Consider the following 17,518-nt stretch of genomic DNA (forward strand, 5'->3'; position numbering starts at 1 on the left):
GCCATAAAACAATTTTTGTTCAATTTTATGATGTGACTGAGACCCTTATAAAAGCGCACTGGGAGATGACTTTTATTACAGATGTAAGCTACAAGTTAAACTTTGGGTTTGTGTTATACAAGAGTCCCGAAATTTCAAGACTGCATTCCCTCGAGCAGAGATTCACTATTTTGGGGCTCAATGTAATACAGGTACTGTGATTGAGAGACCTTGATATCTGTGAAAGAACTTGTTTCAGGTACATTTGAAGAAAGAAGCACAGAATATAATTTAGTTGCTCTTTTAATATTTTTCTCTTACAGACCTAAATCCAGGTTATGACAATAATATTCTCAAATGAATTCAGAAAAATTGAAACTAAACTTTAACATGTACAAACATTTTGTGAAAAACTGTATCATAGAATGGTTAAAGCATGGAAGGTGGCCATTTGGCCCGTCAAGCACGGGCCAGCTCTCTGCAAGAGCACTTCAGCTAGTCCCACTCCCCCGTATACAAACTTTTTAGAATGCAAGTACTTTCTCTGAATTGCAGAGTATTAACGATAGATGTTTGCTATTCTAAAAGCAATAAAAAAACAGAAATATTGCACAAAAAAATACAGTGTGAGATAAAACTGTATGGGGGAAAAATTCGGTTGATTTGCGCCTCCAGTTAGTGCCCTGAGAGGGCGATAACGGGGCGCAAAGCAACTAGTGCCCGGTCGCGGCGCCGCTAATGCCTCCTGCGCAATTCAGTGGGAGGTTAGCGGCAGCGGTAACTGTTAGCGCCCTGCGGCACTGTGCCTCCGGCACTGTGCCTCCGGCGATGACGTCATTGCCGTGGGCAGCGCCCCAGCCACGATCTTTGATAGCACCCCCTGGCTTACCGCCAGACGCTATATCCAACAGAGTCAAGGGGGCCTAACTGCGGCCGGGGTGGCGCAAATGAAAGGGGAGCTGCCGGGCTGCCATTCTTTTTGCTGGCCACTTGCCAGCACCTGCACCCGCTGTTGTTCCCAGCCTCCTGTAAAGCCCCCCATGAGCCCAGCACTCCTCTTGAGTGCCGGGCTCTTTTGCCGGCACTCTGATCCCTGGTGGCCCAGCTGGGCCCCGGGTTATGCTGCGCTAGGACTCTCCCCTTTAATAAGGGGAGGAAGGCCTGCAGTACTGTGGCACGTAGCGCTGCGATATTCACTCGCAGCGCCCCAAGAGGCAGGGGGCGCGCTTCTAGTAGCGCCCCGCCTCCCTCTTGGGGCGCTACCAGTGAATTTCGGGCATAGGGGCGCTAATTTTATCGGGGCACTAAAAGTTGCGCCCTGGTGAAGTTAGCCCCCCAAAGGGGGTGCAACCCAATTTTGCCCCCATGACTCTGTCAATCCAAATACATCCACATCCTCTTCATTAGTTGACTTCACCCTGTGGCGATACCTGAATAGCCGTGTACTTTATCGGTGGAGGAGGGGGTTTGAATGGAGGCGGTCCATTCCTGTTGGGAAAAAAAATCATAATTCCTGTTATTCACAATCAAAATTGGCTAATTTATTTTATGCTGTAAGCATCTTTATTTAATTTAATTTCCATATTTTCCCCTGATACATATACATTTGGAGAGATTTTCCTTCTCCTGCTCCTGGGGCATACTGGAATGCCTGGGTATAGCGAATACAAGAAAATCTGACAGGCTGTTACACGCGCCCATAAGGCACTATTCACTACATCCATCCAATGCAATATGCCCTAAGTGTAGCAAATACAGGAAAATCACCCAAGATGGACTATGTGCCCATAGGGGACTAGTTGCTGCATCCAGATGATTCAATACACCCAAATGCTGGAAGGAAACTGCTGCAATATGTCAAATGATAAAAGGAGCTCTGACAATGAAATGATTCACACTGTATGAAGCTCTACAACTGATACGAGTTCACCATGTGAGAAACTTACTTTTTTCTGTTGGTTGTCAGTTTTATTGTGCTATGCACTATGTTAATCCTTGGCTTAGTGATAGTGTTCTCACCTCTGAGTCAGATGATCCTGAATTCAACTGCCATTTCAGAGACTTGAGCACATAATCTAGGGTGACACTTCAGTGCAGTACTAAGGGAATGCTGCACTGTCAGAGGTGTCATTCTTCAGCTGAGACGTTACACCAAGGCCTTAACTACCCTCCATGTGGACATAAAAGATCCCATGATAGCATTCAAAAAAATGGAGGCGTTTACCCAGTGTACTCGCTGACAGTTATCCCTTAACCAACATCAGCAAAAACATATTGGCCGGATTTTGCTCTCAGCGGCGAAGGAAAAGTGCTCACCGTTCACCTCGCTGACAGACGTTTTGTGGGCTTGTCAGCGGAGATTTCCTCTAATCCGGTGCCTTTTCCAGCACCGTGCCCTCTACAGGGGATCTGTGGCATGTGTGAGCAAGTAAAGGAACAGAGAGGCTCTTCAGCCAATCAGATTGAAGAATCCTCACAGACACAGAGCTGGATTTTCTCAATGGAGACGTGCTGGAGGCGGGAATTCTGGTTTCCAGGTTTCAGTCCCGCCCGTAGCAACCCACTATATTAGTTAGCCACTAATGTATTCTCATACTCTCTCTTTGCCCCTCTCATTTTCTTTTTTATATCTCCTCTGTACTTTCTATATTCAGCTTGGTTCTCCACTGTATTATTAACCTTACATTTGTCATAAGCCTTCTTTTTCTGTCTCATTTTAACCTCTATATCTTTAGTCATCCAGGGAGCTCTAACTTTGGCTACCCCTCCTTTCCCCCCTCATGGGAATGTGTCTACACTGTACCAAAACTGGCTCCTCTTTGAAGGCCTCCTTTACTGTTCAGTTACTGTAACACATTACAGTACATGAGCTATAGTTTACAGAAACAAGCAGAAAGTTTATCGCCCACTCCATCCTGGATAGAAGTGTGCCTCTTGATGTTCCTCTTGGATGCTTTGCCTCTTGCCTCAAAATTCTCTACAATAGATTTTTATTAAGGGAAAGCTGGCGACACATTACATCAGCATATGACGCTTCATCTGTCAAAAATTTTGACAAATGAATTGTCAGCGTTTGACAGCTTTGAGAAGCTGTCAAACACTGACAATCTCTGTTGTAAGGTGAGCCCTTGCACACAGGCTCACCAAGACCTCTCTCCTCAACAGAAAGCAGATGGCTGCTGCATCTGAGAATGCAGCAGCCATTTTGTCATCTCTGCGGTTGAGATGAGGCACCTCCAGATCCTCAAAGGTTGAAGCCTGCAGAAGGAAGTAAAGGTAAGGAAACTTTTTCCAACACTTTGCACTCACCTCTCATCCTTACCTGTCCACACTAACCCATCACTCACCTCTACAGCTGACATTTCGACCCCTCTCACCCCCGCAGACCCACTGCTCGCCTCGCTGACCCAGGCAGGGTTTCCCGATGTCGGGAAGCCCGCATCAGCAGGCGTAAAATTGTGAAAAGCTAGCTGTTAACAGGCAGTTAATTGGCTCTAATCCCCTTTCTTCTCCTAGCCCACCAGGCCAAACTTTCTCTTAAGGTTCCCCCCTGCCTTAGCCCTGAACTTGCATCTTTCTCCAGTTTCTCTCTGATTTCCCCTCATGACCTCTCCGCACTCACCTTGTCCATGATACCCACTTCCTGCTCCCTTGACCCTATTCCCACTAAACTGCTGACCACCCAACTTCCTTTTCTGGCTCCCATGTTAGCTGAGATTATTAATGGTTCTCTCTCCTCAAGTACTGTCCCTCTCTCCCTCAAATTTGCTGTCATCACCACTCTCCTCAAAAATTCAACTCTTGAGCCCTCAATCCTTGCAAACTACCGCCCCATCTCTAACCTCCCTTTCCTCTCCAAAGGCCTTGAACATGTTGTCACCTCCCTAATCCGTGCCCATCTTTCCCGCAACTCCATGTTTGAATCCTTCCGTCCCTGCCACAATACCAAAACAGCTCTCACCAAAGTGACAAATGACATCCTTTGTGACATCCTTTGTGACAAAGGTAAACTATTCCTCCTTGTCCTTCTTGATCTGTCTGCAGTCTTTGACACAGTTGACCACTCCATCCTCCTCCAACACCTCTCCACCATCGTCCAGCTGGGTGGGACTGCACTCACCTGGTTCCATTCTTATCTATCTAATTGTAGCCAGAGAATCACCTGCAACGGCTTCTCTTCCCACTCCTGCATTGTTACCTCTGGTATCCCCCAAGGATCTATCCTTGGCCCCCTCCTATTTCTCATTTACATGCTGCCCCTTGACGACATCATCAGAAAACACAGCGTCAGTTTCCACATGTATGCTGACGACACCCAGCTCTACCTCCCCACCACTTCTCGCAACCCCTCCATGGTCTCTAAATTGTCAGACTGCTTGTCCAACATCCAGTACTAGATGAGCAGAAATTTTCTCCGATTAAATATTGGGAAGACCGAAGCCATTGTCTTCGGTCCCCGCCACAAACTCCGTTCCCTAGCCATTGACTCCATCCCTCTCCCTGGCAACTGTCTGAGGCTGAACCAGACAGTTCAAAACCTTGGTGTCATATTTGACCCTGAAATGAGCTTCCGACCACATATCCGCAGCATAATTATGACTGCCTATTTCCACCACAGTAATATCGCCCGTCTCCATGCCTTTTTTACCTCTAGACTTAACTATTCCAATGTACTCCTGAACGGCCTCCCTCACTCTACCCTACGTAAACTTGAGGTCATCCAAAACTCGGCTGCCCGTGTCCTAACTCGCACCAAGTCCCATTCACCCATCACCCCTGTGCTCGCTGACCTACATTGGCTCTTGGTTAAGCAACGCCTTGATTTTAAAATTCTCCTGAACTCTTTGTAGCTGTAGGGTGACCACCCCCTGGAATGTACAATCCAGGAAATGCTCCGCTTCACGTCTGCCCTGCAATGATTCCAGCTGCTCCTCAAGCTCAGAAACCCTGACCTCAAGCTTGAACAGCTGGAGGCTCGTCCTGCACACATGGTTATCCAGGACACATGAAGCTTCTTGGAGTTCCCACATAGCACAGGAATTACAGGCAACAGGTCTCAGCTGTCCAATCATTTTGCTTAAAAAAATCCCTTTAGATATAATTAATTACACTGAATATTTATATATTTACTGTTGCCCCTTGGTTTAAATTACTTAGCACCTCCACACTGAATTCCCACTCATTAAATTCCCATTGCCACTCTATTTAGCAAGCCACTCTGTTTAGCAGATGGTAAGTCCCTTGAATAGCGGTGTGACATTATCATCTCTATCCGGGCAGGGTCTTCATAACTAATAATAAGAAATTTAATTATTTATATAGAATGGAGCAGGTGATGTGTTACTGTTGCGAGATGTGGGAGCCGGTGGTCCCCATTGAGGCTCACGGTGATTACATCTGCGACAAGTGTTTGCTGCTAGAGGAACTCAAGTTCCATGTTATGGAGCTTGAGACCGAGCTTCAGACACTGCGACACATCAGGGAGGGGGAGAAGTTCCTGGACCCTATGTTTCAGGAGATGGTCACACCTATGAAGTTAATTACTGCAGATGTAGTCCGTGGTCAGGGACAGGACGGTGTGACTACGAGTGAGGAAGGTACAGGGATCCAGGATGTAGTGTTGAAGGAGACGCAGCCCTTGTTCTTGTCCAGCAGGATCGAGGCTCTTACTCCCTGTGAGGGCGGGAGCGGGGACTGCAGGGAGGATGAGCAACCTGGCCACAGCACCGTGGTACAGGGGGCCATTCAAGTGGAGGGAATAAAAAGAAATGTTGTAGTGGTAGGGGATAGTATCATTAGGGGGATAGATAGGGTTCTCTGCAGTCAAGAGCAGGAGTCCCGAAGGCTGTGTTGCCTGCCCGGTGCCAGGGTTAAGGACATCTCTTCTGGGCTGGAAAGAAACTTGGAGGGGGAGGATCCAGTTGTCGTGGTCCATGTTGGTACAAACGACGTAGATAGGACAAGGAAGACGGTTCTGTTAAAGGAGTATGACCAGCTAGGGGTCAAATTAAAAAACAGAACCTCAAGGGTAATAATCTCTGGGTTATTACCTGAGCCACGAGCGAATATGGCTAGGATGAATAAAATTAAAGAGTTAAATGCGTGGCTCAAAGACTGGTGTGGGAGAAATGGGTTTTGCTTCTTGGGACACTGGCACCAATACTGGGACAGGAGGGAGCTGTTCCGTTGGGACGGACTCCACTTGGCCAGTGCTGGGACTAGAGTCCTGGCAAATCATATAACTAGGGCTGTAGAGAGGGCTTTAAACTAATTAGTGGGGGGGGGGGGGGAGGTTTCGAGAGAGCAAATAATAGAAATGACAACAGAGAAGGTCATAGACTTAGGTAGCAGTGGGGGAATTAAAAAACAGAATGTGTCAGGAAGGGACAGAAGGTATGGAGTAAAAAATAAAGTACTAAAAAGGGAAAACAACAGGAACTAAGTGTTACAAAACATATTTGAAAGTTCTTTATCTGAATGCACGTAGCATTCGTAACAAAATGAATGAGTTAACGGCACAAATAACGACATATGGGTATGATCTTGTGGCCATTACAGAAACATGGCTGCAGGGTGACCATGACTGGGAATTAAACATACCAGGTTATTTAACAATCAGGAAGGACAGGCAGGGAGAGGAGCTGGGGTGGCTATGTTAATAAAGGAAGGAATCACTATAATACAGAGAAATGATATTGGGTCAAAGGAGCAGGATAGTGAAACAGTTTGGGTGGAGATAAGGAATAATAAGGGGAAAAAAACACTAGTGGGTGTAGTCTATAGGCCTCCGAACAGTTGCAACTTTGTTGGACGGAGTATTAATCAGGAAATAGTTGAGGCTTGTAATAAGGGAACAGCTATAATTATGGGGGATTTTAATTATCATATTAACTGGATAAATCAAATTGGGCAGAGCAGCCTTGAGGATGAGTTCATTGAGTGTATTAGGGGTGGGTTTCTTGAGCAGTATGTAACTGAACCGACCAGGGGGCAAGCAACCTTAGATTTGGTCCTGTGTAATGAGACAGGATTAATTAAAAATGTCCTAGTAAAGGATCCCCTTGGAATGAGTGACCATAACATGGTTGAGTTCCATATTCAATTAGAGGGTGAGAAGGTTGGATCTCAAACAAGCGTGCTGAGCTTGAATAAAGGAGACTATGAAGGTATGAGAGCGGAATTGATTAGAGTGGACTGGGAAAATAGATTAAAGGGTAAGACGGTACATGATCAGTGGTGTACATTTAAGGAGTTATTTTACAACTTCCAAAAAAAATATATTCCACTGAGGAAAAAAGGGTGTAAAAGAAAAGATAGCCATCCGTGGCTAAGTAAAGTAATTAAGGATAGTATTCGACTAAAAACAAGGGCATGTAAGGTAGCCAAATCTAGTGGGAGGATGGAAGATTGGGAAGTCTTTAAAAGACAGCAAAAAATAACTAAAAGATTGATGAAGAAAGGGAAGATAGATTATGAAAGTAAATTAGCAAAAAATATAAAAACAGACAGTAAAAGTTTCTATAGTTATATAAAAAGAAAAAGGGTGGCTAAAGTAAATGTTGGTCCCTTAAAGGATGAGACCGGGAAATTAATGGTGGGAAACATGGAGATGGCAAAAACACTGAACAATTATTTTGTATCAGTCTTTACAGTAGAGGACATTAAGAATATCCCAACACTGGACAAACAGGGGGCTCTAGGGGGGGAGGAACTAAATACGATTAAAATCACTAAGGAAGTGGTACTTGGTAAAATAATGGGACTCAAAGCGGATAAATCCCCTGGACCTGATGGCTTGCATCCTAGGGTCTTGAGGGAAGTAGCGGCAGGGATTGTGGATGCATTGGTAATAATTTTCCAAAACTCACTGGACTCAGCAAAGGTCCCGGCAGATTGGAAAACTGCTAATGTAACACCCTTATTTAAAAAGGGTAGTAGGCAGAAGGCTGGAAACTATGGACCTGTTAGCCTAACATCTGTGGTTGGTAAAATGTTAGAGTCCATTATTAAGGAGACAGTAACGGGACATTTGGATAAACATAATTTAATAGGACAAACTCAGCATGGTTTCATGAAGGGGAAGTCATGTTTGACAAATTTGCTGGAGTTTTTTGAGGAAGTAACATACAGGGTGGATAAAGGGGAACCAGTGGACGTAGTGTATTTAGACTTCCAAAAGGCATTTGACAAGGTGCCACACAAAAGATTATTGCTCAAGATAAAAAATCACGGGATTGGGGGTAATATTCTGGCGTGGGTGGAGGATTGGCTCTCTAACAGAAAGCAGAGAGTTGGGATAAATGGTTCATTCTCAGATTGGCAACCAGTAACTAGTGGTGTTCCGCAGGGGTCAGTGCTGGGTCCCCAACTCTTTACAATCTATATTAACGATTTGGAGGAGGGGACCGAGTGTAACATATCAAAGTTTGCAGATGATACAAAGATGGGACGGAAAGTAGTGAGGAGGGCATAAAAAACCTGCAAAGGGACATAGACAGGCTAAGTAAGTGGGCAGAGATTTGGCAGATGGAATACAATACTGGAAAGTGTGAGGTTATGCACTTTGGCAGGAAAAATCATAGAGCAAGTTATTATCTTAATGGCAAGAAACTGGAAAGTACTGTAGTACAAAGGGATCTGGGGGTCCTGGTGCACGAAACTCAAAAAGTTAGTATGCAGGTACAGCAAGTAATCAAGAAGGCCAATGGAATGTTGGCTTTTATTGCTAGGGGGATGGAATATAAAAACAGGGAGGTATTGCTGCAGTTGTACAAGGTATTGGTGAGACCGCACCTGGAATACTGCATACAGTTTTGGTGTCCATACTTAAGAAAAGACATACTTGCTCTCGAGTCAGTACAAAGAAGGTTCACTCGGTTAATCCCGGGGATGAGGGGGTGGTCATATGAGGAGAAGTTGAGTAGATTGGGACTCTACTCATTGGAGTTCAGAAGAATGAGAGGCGATCTTATTGAAACATATAAGATTGTGAAGGGGCTTGATCGGGTGGATGCGGTGAGGATGTTCCCAATGATGGGTGAAACTAGAACTAGGGGGCATAATCTTAAAATAAGGGGCTGCTCTTTCAAAACTGAGATGAGGAGAAACTTCTTCACTCAGAGGGTGGTAGGTTTGTGGAATTTGCTGCCCCAGAAAGCTGTGGAAGCTACATAATTAAATAAATTTAAAACAGAAATAGATAGTTTCCTAGAAGTAAAGGAAATTAAGGGTTACGGGGAGCGGGCAGGAAATTGGACATGAGTCTAGGTTCGGAATGGTCATGGCCCTGTGGGTAGTGGAGTGGGCCCAGGGGCCGTGTAGCCTGGTTCTGCTCCTACTGTGTTCTAATTCTGTGTTAGATTTCAGGAGATGGCTTTATTCCTGTTCCTGGCTGGGGTGGAGATCGCCTTTACAGAAGGTAAGTACTGTAGAAAATATAGGGACAGAGTGATCTCCTGGAAGAATTTCGATCGCCTAGATGGGTCGGAGAGGAATTTCCCAGATTTTTTTCTCCCAAATTGGCCATTGGGTCTTTATCTGGTTTTTCGCCTCTCCCGGGAGATCACATGGGTTCGGGTGGATGCAGAGTGATAGAAGATTTGAGGTTAGGATCAGATCAGCCATGATCTTATTGAATGGTGGAGCAGGCTCGAGGGGCCGATTGGCCTACTCCTGCTCCTATTTCTTATGTTCTTATGTTCTTATGTTCCCAGCTCTGTGCACACAGGGTCACGGTTTCAATAGAAATAGTGATCAGAGGAAATCTTTCTGTTGAGTTTACATTGCTGCTAACACATACAAGGCTATAGTCTAGCTTAATACTGTCACCAGATGAACAGTCAGTAACAATATTTATGGCAGTTCCACTTTTCTAAATCAATGTACGCCTTACCAGATAAAAGATGAAAGTATCAGAGTTCAGGAGAATAATAAGTGGGTGGCCATCTGGCAGCATAGGAAGAGCCAGGCAGTGCAGGAATCCTCCAGGAGTGTGGCACTTACAAAACAGTTTTCGGTGCTGAATACCAATGAGGTGGATGACACCTTGAAGGAGTGCAGTCTAGAGCACGTCCATGGCACTGTGGTGCAAATGACTACATGAGGGGCATAGCAAATTGTAGAAATGCAGTGGTCATAGAGAATCCAATAGCTAACTGGATAGACAGGTGTTACGACAACCGTCAACGTGGTGTGTTGCCTCCCTGGTGCCACTGAGAGGATGAAGAACACTTTGAAATGGGAAGGGGAACAGCCAGAAGGCGTGGTCAATGACATAGGAAGGAAGAGGGTTGAGGTCCTGCAATCTGAGTTTCAGGAGCTAGGAAGGAAGTTAAAAAGCAGGACCTCCAAGGTAATAATCTTTGGATTACTCCCAGTGGAGGCATGTTTCAGTGGGAAAGCATTTAGGCAACAGTGATCAGGTTCAGAATCATTATAGAAAAGGACAAAAATACTTAATTTGAGGAAGGATAAATTCAGTGGGTTAAAAAGGGATCTGGCCTGGGTGGATTGAATCAAAAATTGATGGGCCAAACAGTAACTGAACAGTAAAGGAGGCCTTCAAAGAGGAGCCAGTTTTGGTACAGTGTAGACACATTCCCATGAGGGGGGAAAGGAGGGGTAGCCAAAGTTAGAGCTCCCTGGATGACTAAAGATATAGAGGTTAAAATGAGACAGAAAAAGAAGGCTTATGACAAATGTAAGGTTAATAATACAGTGGAGAACCAAGCTGAATATAGAAAGTACAGAGGAGATATAAAAAAGAAAATGAGAGGGGCAAAGAGAGAGTATGAGAATACATTAGTGGCTAACATAAAAGGGAACCTAAAAGTCTTTTATAAACATATAAATAGTAAAAGGGTAGTCAAAGGAAGAGAGGGGTCTATTAAGGGAGATAACGAAGATAGAAACCGATGTATCAGAGGGAATTCTGAATGAAATGTGTCAGGTATTGTTATGATATTAATTTTGTGTGTGTGATGCACATTGAGACTCATCAACAGGCGCCAACAGACTTTGGAGACCATTAAGTTACTCAAGAGATAAGTTGTATCATAAGTGAGGAATCAGAAATTCCTCAAGGTAAGGATTGTAAGAAAGGATTAATTTGCTTGAAAGCTTGGCAATAGCATTTATAGCTAACTAATATAGTTAGCAGCTATTGTGTAGAGAGCAGCAAAGTCAGCAAACTGTATCCTGTTATTGAAGCTGGAATAAACCTCAGCTACAATGCTAGAAAGACAGGACATGATCAGGAACAAGGGAAGTAAGTGTGGTTAGTGCTGATTAGATTAGGCCATTTTCAGGTGTGTTAAGGACGAGCGTTCAGGCTGTTTAGTGTAGAGAATTTCGAGGCAAGAGGCAAAGCATCCAAGAGGAACATCAAGAGGCACACTTCTATCCAGGATGGAGTGGGCGATAAACTTTCTGCTTATTTCTGTAAACTATCGCTCATGTACTGTAATGTGTTAAGTTTTACAAGTCTTAAATAAAGTATCATTGTATTCAATTGGAGTTGAGTCGAATTCCCTACAACTGGTTCACTAATGTCCTTCAGGGAAGGGAACCTGCCATCCCTAGGTGTTCTGGCGCAGATGTGTCTCCAATCCCACATTGTGTGGTATGACTCGTAATGCCCTCAGGGTAACTAGGGATGGGAAATAACCCAACATCTGCCAGCATTACCACATCCGAGAACAAAAAATAAATAAATGAACAAAGCCCACTCTTCAGTGAGATTTATATCCTAAACACACATCAAAATGACAAGCGCCAAGTAAAGATTTTTTTTGATTCCTTGATGAAAGTTGCACATTCCAGATGTGTTGGCATTTTTTCAGATGTGTCGGTGTTATTGTGCACGTTCTGTTACTCTGCATCTTCTGTGTAACATTAACGATCACTTGGCAGAGCTCACAGCTTAATAACAATCACATTGTGTGGTGCGACTGCACCATGGGCCACAGCAAGCCTCTTCTGGAGGAAACTATTTGATGAATGCCATAATGAAGTTGTTATTATGCACTACCTGACTGAGATGAAGTGAGGCAACAGCAGACTCTGTTTGTAAACAAGAATGATTATGATGAATATTACTGAAATTACAGTACATTATAATTATTTGAATGTAAATTGAGTACTTCAGTTTCCTCCCTATGAACTGTCTGTCTCTCTGCATCATCGGACGTGAGCTTCTTTTCATCATTGTTATGGGAAAGTCTATTGCAGCCTCCAAGTGGCAATGCAAAATGTGTCTGAATATTCCATTACAGTGCGTTCAGTTTAGAAGACTGCTTTATAGAACTCATTCCCCAAGTAGCATCTCCCAGCCAGAAGTCGCACTGATCAGGCAAACCTAATCAGGGAATCGACACTTACGGACCCAATATTGAAATAGAAAACTTCATTATTAAATCAGCTCAAATAATTTTCATGAAATATTTTCTCTAACTTCCAAAAAAGTGCTGAGTCAAGGTCCCACAGGAGTAGTATCCCTTCAGCATCTTATTCAAGTGTCTGTCCTTCATGCGTAGGCTAGTCAGTGAAGCTGGGATTCCCTGACATCCCATCATTGGTCTCTCAGTCCAATGTGGGAAATGGGTCATGGAAGTGCTCGGCCATTTTTACATCTCTTTTATGGGCAGGCTATATGCGAATGATGAAAATATGTCATCCAACATATCTCTTATCATTTGCACCAATAGCAGTGCTGGATGAAAAGGAGGCTGTCCATCCCTGCCGTCCAGTGTTGCTACGATGGCGGAGGGGTCATTTAAATGTTGAAACATGGAAATACTATGGCTGGAGTGGCAGATGTGCCTCTGAGGCTACTGGCAAGATCTCCAAGGCCTGCCACAGCAAAGCTCTGCCCCATTCTGGTCAGACCCACCCCAGCTCCTGCCCATCAAAAATATGTTAATAACCCTGTGGCCGTAAGATCAGCTAGGGTCAGGGGTGTGTCTTTGTGGCGGTGGTCCTGTGTTTGACATGCAATCTAATTCTGCACAAGTCTGGACCTCAGTGTTAGTCAGCCATTCACCATAGATGTTGGTAATCAGTGACAAAGCCAATCCTGTCCTTATTTGACTTTCACAGACATGCACTTTCCAACAGGAGTCACTGGATAACAATCAGGAGCTGGAGACTTCAATTATTATTCCCCTCTTTCTGGCCTATGTGGCTCAGTACCACATTGGTCAGGGCACTTATTAGAGGAGTCATTGGGAAAACACAGGGCTAAAAATTCAGTTTGGGGCGCCAAGCTCGCCTGGGCGCCGGAATTACCGCTGCGAGCGGAGCCACTTGCGCCATCCGGATATTCAGTTTCTGCGCCCCAAATGGAAGCGGGCCGCTAAACGAGGCTTCCCGCGCCCCGCTTGGGGCGCTGAAACTGAATATCGGCGCGCTAAGGGCCGCAGCGCCACACGCTGCGGCACGGCATGCTGCGGTACTGCAGGCCTTCCTCCCACTGTTAAGGGGGAGGTGCCTGCAACAGCGCGATCCCCGCTCGCGAGTGCCGGCAAATGAGCCCGGCACCAAGGAGAAGTGCCGGGCTCTCGGGAAACAGCTGGCAATGCCGCGGGGGGGGGGGGGGGTGTAGGAGGCCAGGGACGGAGGTGCGGGCAGGCGGGCGCCGAAAAAGCGGCCGGCCACACCTCCACCTTAACTAGCGCCACTACCGCCACAGGTAGGCCCCTGTGTACCGGTCGCTATTTGCGGCCGGCACTGAGGAGGTGGGCGCGACCAAATATGGCCATCGGGGCGATAGCGGGGCGCTGCGCACACCGATGACGTCATCGGTGGCGGCGCAGCGCTACAGGCTAATGCCGCCATTAGCGACCCGCTAAATATCGCGGTAGGTGTGGCCAGTGGCGCAAAAGCCTCTGAGTGCCCTCTTTGGGCGCAAACTGGTGGCGCAGGCCACTGAATTTCTAGGCCACAGTGTTTTATTCTGTATATTTAAGGATGCTTCTTAGAATTCTGAGAGGGGATGAGGAATTAAAATAGGCAGAAATCTTAGGGAGCTCCATGTCTATGTTATTACAAGAAAGAACTTTTATTTATATAGCCCTCATCACCTTACACCCAATGAATTATTTCTGAAATGCAGTCAAATTTGTTATGTGGGCAAATACAGCAGTCACTTTGCGCAGAAAATTGGATAAATGGCCAGTTGATCTATTTTTTGGGAGTGATGTTGAAAGGAGGAATACTGCCCAGGATTTCCAGAGTGCCATGGGATCATTTTTGTCCATCTAAACATGCAGGGTCTCAGATTAACACCTCATCTGATCTGAAAGGTAATGCTCCCTCAGCATCGTATTGGAGTGTCAGCCTAGACCAGGGACTCACAACTTTCTGACTCAGAGTGCTACCAACTGAGCCATTCTGGACTTGGAGTCATTCTCTCAAATGTTATACTGTCTTCATGTTTTATATTGTGTTTATCAAATCATTTTCCAGTAATGTTTTGAATAACTAGGACTAAGCTTTTAAAAAATCATGCCTCTAAAAAGACAATTATCACAGATTCTTTCAGCTGGAGTTACCCATAGAATTTAACAACTGCCTTGTCCCAACATTTATCCTTCATCCAACAACACTAAAACAGATTATTTGGCCATTTATCTGGGTGCAGATTGGCTGCCACATTTCCCTATATTACAGCAGTGACTATATTTTGAAAGTACTTCATTGGCTATGAATGGTTTTGGGACATTCTGAGGATATGAGGGCACTATAAATTCTTTACATATCAATGTGCTCAGCTTGTTCTTATGTGCAATAGTCTATCTGCCAACTTCATAACTGCAGAGAAAGCTCAAGCTATAATGAGAAATATCCTCATTTATTTGATTCAAAAATGTACACAAAATCAGAACTTCAGTTCTGCACAACAGGATTGTACAGGGAACTGTGCTGAATAACATTCATACTGTACTTTTTCAAATTAATATACATTGCTCTGTAGCCTGCAATGAGGCTGTAATAAAACCGGAAAATGCTGGAAACACTTAGTATGACAGGCAGCAGCTGTGGAGAAAGGAAGATTGGGATAATGTTTCGGATCGATGACCTTTCATCTTTCTGTAGGAAATGTTGAGCTTTCTTTGATCCATTCCTACTCAGGTCCCCTCTATGACTTCTTCCGCTACATAAACGACTGTGTCGGTTCTGCTTCTTGTTCTCACCCTGAACAGGAGAATTTAATTAAATTTGTTTCTAACCCTCCCTTACCTTCACGTGGTCCATGTTTGACTCTTCTCTTGTCTTCTTCGACTTCTCTATCTCTGGTGATTGACAGTCCACTGATATTTACTACAAGCCCACCTACTCCCACAGCTAAAGAGTTCTGACGAAAGGTCATCAACCTGAAAAGTTAATTCTGTTTTTCTCTCCACAGATGCTGCCTAACCTACTGAGTGTTTCCAACATTTTCTGCTTTTATTTTAGACTTACAGCATCTGTAGTACAGGTATTTTGCTTTCTGCTAATAGTTTGTAAACATGTTAATTCAATATAAAGATCGACAAAACGATACTTACAGTTTCTTCCTGACCTGCCAGTATTTGATGAGATAAGATAAAAGAGCAGTACAGATCACCAAGATCAGGATCACAGTAACCACCACTGCCACTGAAACAGTGTCTTCAGGCTCTGCAAAATACACAGTAACAAAATGATAAATAAGGTCCCAAACATGGGGGTTAATTTTGCAGTCCGCAATGCTGAATGAAGCTTTAGCAAGTATTAGCACAAATTGGAAATTTGAGTGGGCACTGCGCAGAGTTGAAAAATTACCCCTTCAAAGCAAATCTAACAGTGGTGAATTTCAATGTCACAAATAAGTTACGGCAGGAGATCAGGTGAGCCTTGTAGAAATTCAGGGCCGATGGGCTTTACCGATAAGAAAAGAAACAGGAATTAAGAGTTGGGGGAAAATACGCCATTGATGAATCAGGCTTGCATTACTTGTAGTTGCTCAATGCTTTCACTTTCATTATCCACCATACCCATGAGGCAGATTTTATAAACTCGTGCTCCCAGAGCAGAGCTTCACGTGGCACGAGTGCATTTCAGGCATTCAGGCACAAGGACCGCAGCGATTCACGGAGAAGGCCAACCACCACCTTCTCAGGGTGAGGACGGAAGGACCATAAATGTGAACCAGACAGCATCAGCCACATCCCCTCAGCAAATTTAAAAAAAATTCTGTGTGATTTTCCATCCATTACTGTGGGCACGCTGACCTCTGTGCTCCAATTCCCGATAGGCATCCCATCGCATGGAACAATATGGCAGCAGTGCCAATTCGGAAAAAATATCATAAGTAAAGTACCGGTTTTCAGTAAAATTGAACTAGCCTACATCTATATACAGGTTAAACCAAAAGGGAATAATCAGGTGTGATTTATGTTTTGAGATTTATTGAGGAAAATCGTATTGTAGGAATGGTAGTTCGAATTGTCGGGGTGGGTGGGGGTAGTTGGCTTAATTTCTAAAAAATGCTCCTGAGCAGCTATATAAATAAAATAATTGCACCCATTCATATAATAAACATATTGGCTCAGATTTTGCAGTCAGCGGCGAAGGAACGTTGCTCGCCGTTCACCTCACTGATAGCTGCCCACAAAGTTTTCTCAGGCTTTTGAGCGGAGACTGATCCAGTGTGGCGTCCTCTACAGGACATCTGTGAGCAGGTCAAGAAATTGGTCTACGGCAAAATCAATGGAAAATAAAATTGGGCCAGGTGTAAAATGGGCTGCTGTTTAACTAATGCCCATTTTGTGCTATTACCAAAGACTAATTTCACCCCCAGGGAGTCTCTGCATCCAAAACAAGAATGGATGAATTGAAGACTAAGAAATTGGGACAAAGAATTATTCCATCCCATCATCAATGCACACCATAGAATCATAGAATAGTACAGCACAGAAGGAGGCCATTCGGCCCATCGATTCTGCAGCACCATCGAAGAGCAATCCAGCTAGTCTCACTCCCCTGCTATTTCCTCATATCCCTGCAATTTGTTCTCCTTCAAGTATTTATCCAATTCCCTTTTGAAGGCTACTATTGAATCTATATCCACCACCCCATCAGACAGTACAATCCAAATCCTAACCACTTGTTGCGAAAATACGTTTTTTTTCATGTCGCCTCTCGTTCTTTTGGCAATTATCTTAAATCTGTGTCCACCCATTATCGACCCTTCAGCCATTGGAAGCAGTTTCTCTTTATTTACTCTATCTAAACCCTTCCTGATTTTAAACACCTCTATCAAATCTCCTCTTAACCTTCTCTGCTCCAAGGAGAACAACCCAGCTTCTCTAGTCTATCCACGTAACAGTAATCCCACATCCCTAGAACCATTCTAGTAAATCTCTTCTGTACTCTCTCCAAAGCCTTCATGTGCTTCCTAAAGTGTGGTGCCCAGAATTGGACACAATACTCCAGCTGGGGCCAAACTAGTGTTTTATATAGGTTTAGCATAACTTCCTGGCTTTTGTACTTTAGGCCTCTATTTATAAAGCCCAGGATT

At 44.5% G+C, this 17,518-nt stretch overlaps 1 protein-coding gene across 4 annotated transcripts in view; it reads right to left on the reverse strand.

The window, feature by feature from the left end:
* Positions 1 to 264: 264 nt before the first annotated feature.
* LOC147111547 (T-cell surface protein tactile) overlaps positions 265 to 17,518 on the reverse strand; it is a 242,668-nt gene continuing 225,414 nt past the window's right edge. For all 4 annotated transcript variants that reach the window (XM_085998617.1, XM_085998614.1, XM_085998615.1 and 1 more), the window contains 2 exons: positions 15,525 to 15,636; positions 265 to 1,467 (listed from right to left, as the gene is read on the reverse strand). In XM_085998617.1, coding sequence (XP_085854743.1) covers positions 1,383 to 1,467; positions 15,525 to 15,636 — 197 coding nt within the window. In that variant the 3' untranslated portion in view covers positions 265 to 1,382. The remainder of the gene's footprint in view (positions 1,468 to 15,524; positions 15,637 to 17,518) is intronic.

The sequence above is a fragment of the Somniosus microcephalus genome, chromosome 10, assembly GCF_052327205.1.
Source record: "Somniosus microcephalus isolate GS21.2 chromosome 10, FLI_Smic_1.0, whole genome shotgun sequence".
In the NCBI taxonomy this organism is placed as follows: domain Eukaryota; kingdom Metazoa; phylum Chordata; class Chondrichthyes; order Squaliformes; family Somniosidae; genus Somniosus; species Somniosus microcephalus.